Source organism: Balaenoptera ricei, chromosome 10 (assembly GCF_028023285.1).
Source record: "Balaenoptera ricei isolate mBalRic1 chromosome 10, mBalRic1.hap2, whole genome shotgun sequence".
Taxonomy (NCBI): Eukaryota; Metazoa; Chordata; class Mammalia; order Artiodactyla; family Balaenopteridae; genus Balaenoptera; species Balaenoptera ricei.
Window position 1 is genome coordinate 94604362 of NC_082648.1, and position 10417 is coordinate 94614778.

General features: G+C 40.4%; 1 protein-coding gene across 21 annotated transcripts in view; it reads right to left on the bottom strand.

Moving 5' to 3' along the window:
• Positions 1-10417, bottom strand: part of RBFOX2 (RNA binding fox-1 homolog 2) — a 266331-nt gene that overhangs the window by 38544 nt on the left and 217370 nt on the right. For 14 of the 21 annotated variants that reach the window (XM_059936865.1, XM_059936868.1, XM_059936863.1 and 11 more), the window contains one exon: positions 2158-2304. In XM_059936865.1, coding sequence (XP_059792848.1) covers positions 2158-2304 — 147 coding nt within the window. The remainder of the gene's footprint in view (positions 1-2157; positions 2305-10417) is intronic. The other 7 variants (XM_059936866.1, XM_059936869.1, XM_059936870.1 and 4 more) reach the window with 1 other exon arrangement.

Genomic DNA, 10417 nt, shown 5'->3' on the forward strand with positions numbered 1-10417 from the left:
TGTGCACTAAATCTCCAATATCTTTTTGGCTCACATTTCCCTTTGAGAACTAGACTCACAGACCCAGTTATCTATTTCACTTGGATTTCAAACTAGACTTTGGGAAATGTGAAGAAACTAAAAAATGAAAAGAGCAAAACAGAGATCATGTTTTCTTATTGGGTTGAATCATTACAATCTTTATCAAAAAAACATGTATTAAGAGCCCAAGTTTTCTAGAGTAAGACTTCTGGACTTGATTCCAGTTTCACCATTTAATAGAAAATCAGAAAAATCAAGGGAAGAGGAAAATGTCTTATTTTAGGAAGGAGGGCATTTTATTTTATTTCTATGTCTATCCAAAAAACTGAAATTTGTATGGTATTTTAGAGTTTGTTTTCTTTTACATTTTCTAATTCATCTTTATAACAACCTTCCAGAGTAAGAACTGGTTAAGGAAAATGAGACTAAAAGAAGGTACTCATCAAGGCTGCAGAGGTAATAAAATGGAAAAAAAATATAACATGGAACCTCTGCTCTTGACCAATGCTGCTGTCCTTCTAAACACTGACAGGTACTGACTACGTGGGAGAAGACAGCAACCAGGTATCTCCTGCAATGAAAATTTTATATTTTTTTTTGCACTTAGTGTCTTATGAGAAGGGCATTATACATTTCAAGAAATCACTGACAACTGGCCTGGGCAGATCTTTAGTGGACACTATTTTTCTGCCTCAACAAAGGAAACACTTCTGACAGATGAGGATGCATTCCATTTTCACAGACCTCCAGACATTAAGGTTCCATATTATCTCTGATAATTCAGTAGAGAACCTAGTAACTCATACTCCCAGGAAGTTTCTTCTTAAACGTAACCTAAATTCTTTTTTCTTTTTAAATTTATTTATTATTTTTGGCTGCGTTGGGTCTTCGTTGCTACGTGTGGGCTTTCTCTAGTTGCGGCGAGTGGGGGCTACTCTTTGCTGCAGTGTGCAGGCTTCTCATTGTGGTGGCTTCTCTTGTTGTGGAGCACGGGCTCCAGGCGCGCAGGCTTCAGTAGTTGTGGCACGCGGGCTCAGTAGTTTTGGCTCGTGGGCTTCAGAGCACAGGCTCAGCAGCTATGGTACACAGGCTCAGTTGCTCCGCAGCACGTGGGATCTTTCCAGACCAGGGCTCGAACCCATGTCCCCTGCATTGGCAGACGGACTCCCAACCACTGTGCCACCAGGGAAGTCCCATAACCTAAATTCTTTATGTTGCCCTTTATATTTTCTGTTGCTCTCTTTTCTGTAGAACTGGAGAATAGCTGGCTACCATTTCATGTCGAAAAGCTCTTCCAGTGCTTCAAAAATATCATTAAATCTCAACCCTGGCCTAGACTTTGGTGTAGAAAACACATCCAGGAAGTCAGCTGTAAGTGACAGAACTCTGCTCCAGGGTCTTGTCACCATGAAGTGGCCACAACCGAGACTTAAAGAAGGGCATTTGCTTTTCTGACAAAGCATTAGGCTGCTATCCAAATAATTAAAATTAAAAAAATTAAAATTAAAAAATTTAAAATTTAATTTAAAAAAATTAAATATAAAATTTAATTTTTAAAAAATTAAAAATCAATTATTTCTTACTCCTAGTTCAAGTTAAGTGTTTGATCAAATTAAAACAGGCAACAACACCTTAGCCCAAAAAAAGAATTAAGATTCTCAGTAGCCATTCATTTCTGAGTAACTTAAATATTTGCTATTATACTTCGTTTTCATGACAGCGATTCTGGGAGGAAGTAAACAGCTGGAAGAACATGCCAGGCAGCAAACTAACCCCCTATACCTGATTTTAGATCACAGATATTATTTCACTTAATTCATAACCCTTTGAAAGGCAGGGATTACTGTCTGGTCCTGATTTCAGCGCTTGGGTTTTCTGAACGTCCTAAGAAACCCCTCAGTCCCAGGCAAACTGGGTTGTGGAGTCATCTTACGTATGTGAGAATTTGCAAGGATAATGTCTAGGATAGGCCAGGTGATGGGAAAGTTTCTAAAGGCTGATGAAAATAATGATTTACCTCAGGATCTTTCTCAACATACTTGTAGTTTTATCCTAAAGTAGTAATGACTAATAATACATCTGGTGAGTTAAATTATATTTTCATTGTAAAACCATAAAAGGACTTCAGAGACTTACCCCAAACATCTGCCGGAGGTCAGGATCCCGGAAGCGGAAAGGAATATTAGAGACATGCAGGCGTTTAGGGGTAGATTTACTCTCTGAATTTTCACTACTTTGCGTCTGTGACTGCTGGCCGTCTGTCTGTGCGCCCCCTTCTGTCTGCTAAGCAAAGAAATAAACAACATTAAGGGAAAAATAAATACAATTATTTCACAAGAATTACATAAAATAACTGAAGTCCTCCCCCACCCCAGTCATTCTCAAACAGTGTGTCTTTAAGCAAAAATTACAGCTGTCCTTTCAAAGAGAAAAAAACCAAAGATGCTATCTGTGTTCAAAATGCTATAGTTTACCCCAAAATTTAGGTCTTTTGCATATTTATAGTACATTAGTAAAGTGGGGGATACTAGAAACACTAAGTGACTTGCTCAAGATCACATGGAGAGGAACTTTCCTGGTGGTCCAGTGGCAAAGAATCCCCCTTACAATGCAGGGGACGTGGGTTCGATCCCTGGTCAGGGAACTAAGATCCCACATGCCATGGGGCAACTAAGCCCGCGGGCCACAACTACTGAGCTCACACACTAGAGCCCACGTGCCGCAAACTACAGAGCCCAGGCGCTCTGGAGCCCAAGGGCCACAACTACAGAGCCCTTGTGGCCTGGAGCCTATGAGCCACAACTAGAGAGGAGAAAACCCGCACACCACAACTAGAGAGAAGCCCATGCACAACAATGAAGAGCGTGAGTGCCGCAACTAAGACCTGATGCAGCCAAAAAAAAAAAAAGATCACATGGAGATACATTAGGAAAACAAGATATAAAAATAGTACATTGGGGGCTTCCCTGGTGGCGCAGTGGTTGAGAGTGTGCCTGCCAATGCAGGGGACACGGGTTCGAGCCCTGGTCTGGGGAGGTCCCACATGCCGCGGAGCAAGTAGGCCCGTGAGCCACAACTACTGAGCCTGCGCATCTGGAGCCTGTGCTCCGCAACAGGAGAGGCCGCGATAGTGAGAGGCCCACGCACCGCGATGAGGAGTGGCCTCCGCTTGCTGCAACTAGAGAAGGCCCTCGCACAGAAGTGAAGACCCAACACAGCCAAAAATAAAATGAATGAATAAATTTAAAAAAAAATAGTACATTGGGACTTCCCTGGTGGCACAGTGGTTAAGAATCCGCCTGCCAATGCAGGGGATACGGGTTTGATTCCTGGTCCGGGAAGATCCCACATGTCGTGGAGCAACTAAGCCCGTGCACCACAACTACTGAGCCTGCACTCTAGAGCCCGTGAGCCACAACTACTGAGCCTGCATGCCACAACTACTGAAGCCCGTGTGCCTAGAGCCCGTGCTCCACCACTGCAATGAGAAGCCCACGCACTGCAGCGAAGAGTAGTCCCCGCTCACCGCAACTAGAAAAAGCCTGCGTGCAGCACCGAAGATCCAACACAGCCATAAATAAATAAACAAACAAACAAATAAAATAATAAATTAAAAAAATAAAAATAGTACTTTGTTCTTAGATTCTTATAGAAGTTCCTATTTTTGAGATCTTTCCATTTTGAAAATAAAGAGTCTGTGGTATAATACTTAGTTGTGGAGATACCAGTATTTCTGGTCCATCATTTCAGGAAATAAGGGAATATTTTTATATTTCATTCCCTCTATTAGTTCCAGGGTTTATGACTACTGGGTTACCAAAGTACTGTAATATTATTTACGAAGAGGAGACATCTAGTGACAAAAGGCCCTTTGCTCAAAAACTGAAGAAGCTTCTTACTCTGAAACCAATCTGTACTCTCCTCCCTAATTTATGCGATTCCTGCTACTTCAGCAGAGGGAACCTACCCTTCTGTAGCCCAGAGCAAAGTTGCATTTAGAAAAATCTGTTGGGAAAGGCTTGAAGGGACCCTGCCTAATCTACTACATACCCATAAATGCTAGATTTGTATATATCCATAGTGAAAGAATATGGGTGAGTGTGGGTGCGCATTTTTAATCTGAATCTCTTTTGCAATGTCCTAGGCATGTGTTAATTTAATTCTTTTTCAGTAAGTCCTCAAAAAATTGCTATGTTGAGAAATACTTTTGACAAATACCTAACAGGTGTGATACATTGTAGGCATTCAAAAAACATTTACTTTGAAGTATTAATTTGACAATTTAAGAACCTTTTGTTTTTACTATTCCCTGTGAAGCGCATGCCAAACTGGATGGCTCATTGAGATGATTAAACCAACACACTTTTAAAACAGGAGTGGAACTTGCTGTTCTTATTATCTCAATTGAACGAGAACTGAGTCCCTCTAGCAGATTCTGGGTGACACGGAATGGATCCCCCTCCCTACTCTGACCCAGCGTTCAGCTAAAACCAGAGATACCTTTGGCTCAGAGACGTTTGAACCAGGTTGAAATGAAGTTTGAGACTTTAACATGTAAAGGATAAACAGGAATGAACTCCAAATGTATACCAGCTTTTCAAGTGTCAGTCTAAGGGATGGCCGCTTTTATCTCCTTCCATTCAGGCCTCGCAGATGGCCTCACTGTGCAATTATTCACATGGTACAAAAATAGCAGGAAAGGAAAGAGCTACAAAGCCATGTTCTGCGAAAGTGTAAGGTTTTCAATCCTCAATCTGGGCACAATGCAGACTAAACAAAACACATTCCATTCAAAGATGAAACTCACTGAGTTACTAAAAAGCAGCATCATGGACACCAAAGCAACGAGCACAAGCGTCAATTACAACTGATGCTCATTCGAGCACCTTCCAACTTGCCTCTCACATCTCACAGCTGGATCACATAAAACTCTTTCTTCAATCAAACTTTAAAACCACCAGATCTGATCTGAAGGATGACAGTGTTATCACTCAGAGAAAAGTTAAAAAAGACCGATTCTAGCTCCAAACCATAGTTTTATATATAGCTTATATATGTAGACTACGTAGTCTGTAAAAGGGTATGTGAGGTGGCAGGATAAATGAAAACTAACCATTACTTCAAAGTATGTTGCCTGAGGTACTTAATTACTGTTCTTGAGAATATTATTTTACAGTCCAGAAGACACAATTGATGAAGAAGCAGCCAGATTGGTTAATTTTCCAGCCTTGTGGTGAACACCTACATTATTTAAAAGTATGAAATCTTTAATTCTCCGGAGACTTAGCAAGTAGAAAAAGTGAACCATTATTTCCAAAATTCTTAAGGCTTCTGATTTTAAATACATTTATAAGTTGAAGTTTAACATACATAGCTACAAATGCATAAATCATAAGAATACAGCTGCATGAATTTTCACAAAGAAAATACACTCACGTAACCATCAAATTAGATTAAGCCACAGAACTCCAGCAGCACCTGTGGAGCCCACTCCAGTTTCTACTCCCCCGCCAAAGGATCACCATCATCCTGACTTCTAACTCCATAGATTAGTTCTATCATTTTTGAACTTAAAAAAAAAAAAAAAAAGGAATCATACAGTATGTACTTTTTTGTGTCTGGCTTCTTTTACACATTATAGTAACACACACACTGTTGTACATTTTATAACCATACAGAATTTATTTGAGCTGCTTCCAGTTTTTGGCTATTAAGGATAATGTTCCTATAAATATTCTTGTTACCCATCTTTGGGTGCACAGGAGCAGGCATTTCTGTTGGGTGAATAGACATCTAGGATTGGATTTGTTGGGTCAAGGATATGTCTAAGTTCAGCCTTCAAAGATACTATCAGTTTTGCAAAGTGGCTGTACTAACTTACACTCCATCAGTGGTGTGTGCAAGTTCCAGCTGTTTGTAGTATCGTCATTTTCATTTTAACTATTCGGGTGGGAGGCAGTGGCTTCCTATCATGGCTTTAACTTGCTTTCCTCTCTTTCAACCTCAGACCCTTTCTTCTCTCCACTTCTTTTTTTGAATTTTGTTGAAAAATGGGAATTCCCTGTAAAACAGCAAGTATTGCTTTTTTTAAAAAATTTTTATTGGAGTATAGTTGCTTTACAATGTTGTGTTAGTTTATACTGTACAGGAAAGTGAATCAGCTACATATATATATATATATATATATATATATATATATATATATATATATATATATATCCCCCTCTTTTTTGGATTTCCTTCCCATTTAGGTCACGACGGAGCATTGAGTAGAGTGCATACACTCCTGAGTGCATACCGTAAGACAGACCCTTACCTACGCCTTTCAATAATAAATAATATTTAAATAGTGTTTACTGTTTGTCACACGCTGGCCTAAGTATTTTACGTATGTTAATTATGATTCTTTCAACAACCCTAACAGTAGCTTTTGCTTTTTTGTTTTTGTTTTTTAACAGACACAGAATGGATTCCCTCCTTTTGACCTTGTGTTCAGCTAAAAGAATCTGATTAAGAGACACTTTTGGCTCAGAGATGTTAGCAACCATCTTGAGGAGTCTGAGGAGTAGAAAGATTGCCTAAGTAACGGAGCAGGGATCTGAATACAGGCAGCCTGGCTCCAGCGTACATGTTCTTAAGCTCTGTATTAGAATGTACTTTACGTGTATTATTTTCTTCAATCCTCACAGTAATCTATGAGACAGGTACTATTATTGTCCTCCAATTGACAAAGGCAGAAACTAAGGCATGGAGAAGTTAAGTTCATTGCCCAAGGTCACATATTAAGTGGCAGAGTAGGAATTAAAAACCAGGTGGCCCAATTTCATATGCTAAACCACCCCCTTCCTAGCACTGCACTCATGCTCTCTTCTTTTTATCTCATTAGAATGGAGAACACGTGTGGATCCCATGCTCCACTTTCTCAGGACCCCCACCTGAAGGTGGAGGTAGGCATGGGGTAAGGGGCAGGGAAAGCTATACAAGAGGTGACGTGTATTCTATGCCTTGAGGGAACAGGAGCAGGTCAGGCCATGAAGGGGAGGAAAAGGAGAGGAAAGAAAACCAGCAAAGGCACACTGACATTTATGAAGGAAACAAAGCCAGAGAACTACTAAACTGATATTCAAAGGGGCTGAAAAGCAGATTTCTGTACATAGTGGAAATAGGAATAGGGAATATACATTGGATGTAGTTAAATGAGATCCTATTTCCCATCTGTCATTCGCAACTTTAAGTTTACCTCACTATAGATTACTAATCGTTGAAACACACAAATCAGAGAGCAGAAGTAAATAGAAGTTTTTTAAGGCTATATCTTTGTGAAAAGTGGACAGTTAAACTGTTCTGAGAAAAATCTCAGTCAATACAGTGCTGGTTCGCTTTAGTTTCTGTTGTTAACTGCTGAGCAACTTGACTGACTATATAAATAACCTCCCAAGGTTCTGTGTTTTTCCCTTCTGTGGTCATTTTCTGACCTAACTGATTCACTGGGCAGGGGATGAAACGGAAGAGGCTGGAGTCTGTGGACTGTTTACAGTGAGGACTAGCAGTGGTCCTGCTCAATGCAATCATGTGACTAAAGCCTATACATCCACTCTTCAGACATCCTGGCCTCCCCAGTGAGGGCTACTTCATTGAGGTGAAACCCAGGGCACTTGACACTGAAGAGCAAATCAGATTTGTAAGTCTCAAAACCTCATTCTAGAAGTGAGGACTAAAAAAAAAAAAATTTTAAGTAACCCTTAAAAATTCTTGTAACTGGAAAATGGATTTAGTTTTCTGACTCCCCTACGAAACAATGGAAATATTTTAACTATTTATACATTGTGAACAAATGTTCTGTTATGGTCTGAAAAAGAACCCTGGGCAATACAAGATGAAGTACTACTTTCTAAGTCTCTATCATAATAAGACTTAATACATAATCTGAGATACTAAGGAATCTCTTGATTAATTCAGGAATAATATTTTGATTTATGGATTATCCATTTTCTCCAATATTTATTTTTCCTCTTGTTGTCTGTGAGTGTCTTCATTTCTTATTTTCACCTCTGTGAGGCTGAAGGGGGAAGAAAAGGAAAAGAGGAAATTAAATTTAGCAAAGTTTTCTTGAGAATCTGATTCATGTCTGAAAACATCTACCCTCCCTTTTTTTTTTTTTTGGCTGTGTTGGGTCTTCGGTTTGTGCGAGGGCTTTCTCTAGTTGCGGCAAGCGGGGGCCACTCTTCATCGCAGTGCGGGGACCGCTCTTCATCGCGGTGCGCGGGCCTTTCACTATCGCGGCCCCTCCCGTTGCGGGGCACAGGCTCCAGACGCGCAGGCTCAGTAGTTCTGGCTCACGGGCCCAGCTGCTCCGTGGCATGTGGGATCTTCCCAGACCAGGGCTCGAACCCGTGTCCCCTGCATTGGCAGGCAGATTCTCAACCACTGCGCCACCAGGGAAGCCCTACCCTCCCATTTTAATGAGAGTTTGGGTATAGAATTCTAGGTTGGAAAAAAAAATCCTTCAGAATTTTAAAGGTAACTCTGAACTGTAGCCTAGCTTCCAGTGTTGTTGTTGAGAAATCTGAAGGCATTATGACTCCTGTCTCCTTGTATGTGACTTTTCCCCCACTCTCTCTGGTTTGTAGATTATCCAAATATGTCCAGTGCTCTAAAATTTCACAGTGACAGGATTTAATGTGGGTTTGTTTTATATTGTTCTATTTCTCTGAGAATTCTGTGGTCTCTTTTAAGCTGGAAATTAATATCCTTCAGTCCTGGGACCTTTTTTGAATTATTTTGCTGATGACTCCTACCCTATACATTTTGTCTTTCTCTCTTCCTGAAACTTGTATTATTAGATATTGGATCTTCTGAACTGATCCTCTAACTTTCTTATCTCTTGTATTTTCCATCTCTCTGTCTTTTGGCTCTATTTTCTGGGATATAAGTCCTTAATCCCTTATCTGAAAACTTTGGGACCAAATGTGTATCAGAATTCAGAATTTTTAGGATTTTTAGAAAGGCAGTAATGGTGTAAACCCATATGTAACACTATCAATAAGATGTGGAGCAGTGATATTTCTGTAGCAAAATATATGCATATTCACATAAATGTGATAAAGACTATACAGATGTTGTGAGTTTTGCTGCAAACTTATGAAAAAATTATTGATTTTCAGAACTTTACAGATTTTGGAATTGTGGATAAGAGACTGGAGACCTCTTTTCCTTCCATCTCATCTTTCAACCTTCCAATGAAGTTTTTTCATTTTGTTGACATGTTTTTAATTTCAAGGGCTCATTTTTCTTCTCTGAACCCCCCATTCCCCTCACCTTTTAAACTAGCAATTCAGGGACTTCCCTGGTGGCACAGTGGTTAAGAATCCGCCTGCCAGTGCAGGGGACACAGGTTCAATCCCTGGTCCGGGAAGATCCCACATGCCGCGGAGCAACTAAGCCTGTGTGCCACAACTACTGAGCCTGCGCTCTAGAGCCCACGAGCCACAACTACTGAAGCCCGCGCACCTAGAGCCTGTGCTCCGCAACAAGAGATGCCACCGCAATGAGAAGTCTGTGCACCGCAAGGAAGAGTAGCCCCCGCTCACCACAACTAGAGAAAGCCCACACGCAGCAATGAAGACCCAATGCAGCCAAAAATAAAACAAACAAACAAACAAAAACTAGCATTTCATTCTTGTTTAGTGGATGCAATACCTTCTCTTATCGCTCTGAGGATATAAATTATTGTTTTGGTAATTTCTGAGAAGAAAGGGGTTCCTTTTCTTCCAAATTTCTCTTTTTGTTAGCTTTTATTCTCTATTTTCCATGTTGTAGGTTTTCCCCAGGTATCTAGTAATCCTTGGTTGTCTTGTTCGTAATTAAGAATTGAGGTGGGGAAAGTAGCTAAAAACTGACTGCAAGTTCTGAGTGGGTGGGATAGAGGGGCTTGATGACTTTGTGATTCATTCTAGGTTCAGTTAGGTAAGCAATTTCTTGGGGAACCCCCTGACTCATGCTTCTTTAAGTCCTTCCTCTTGAGTTAGGTTATCCAGAGAAGAGTTTCCCAAATCTAACTGGAGCCGTGTTTCTGAGAGAACTGGTTTCTAAAAAATTTTTATTTTTTGGTTATATTATTATTATTATTATTTTTGCCATGCAGCATGTGGGATCTTAGTTCCCTGACCAAGGATAGAATCCGTGACCCCTGCAGTGTAAGGGCGGAGTCTTAACCACTGGACCACCAGGGAAGTCCCTGGAGTCATGTTTCTGAAATTCAAATTTTTGTGGTGTAAACTGTATCATTTCTCAGCTTTCTCCCACTACTGGCTTAGGGATAAACTCATTTGGGTCTGCTAAGTTAGTTACTAATTGGCCATCTGCTTTCTAGCTTCCAAAATGATTAATTCTCCTG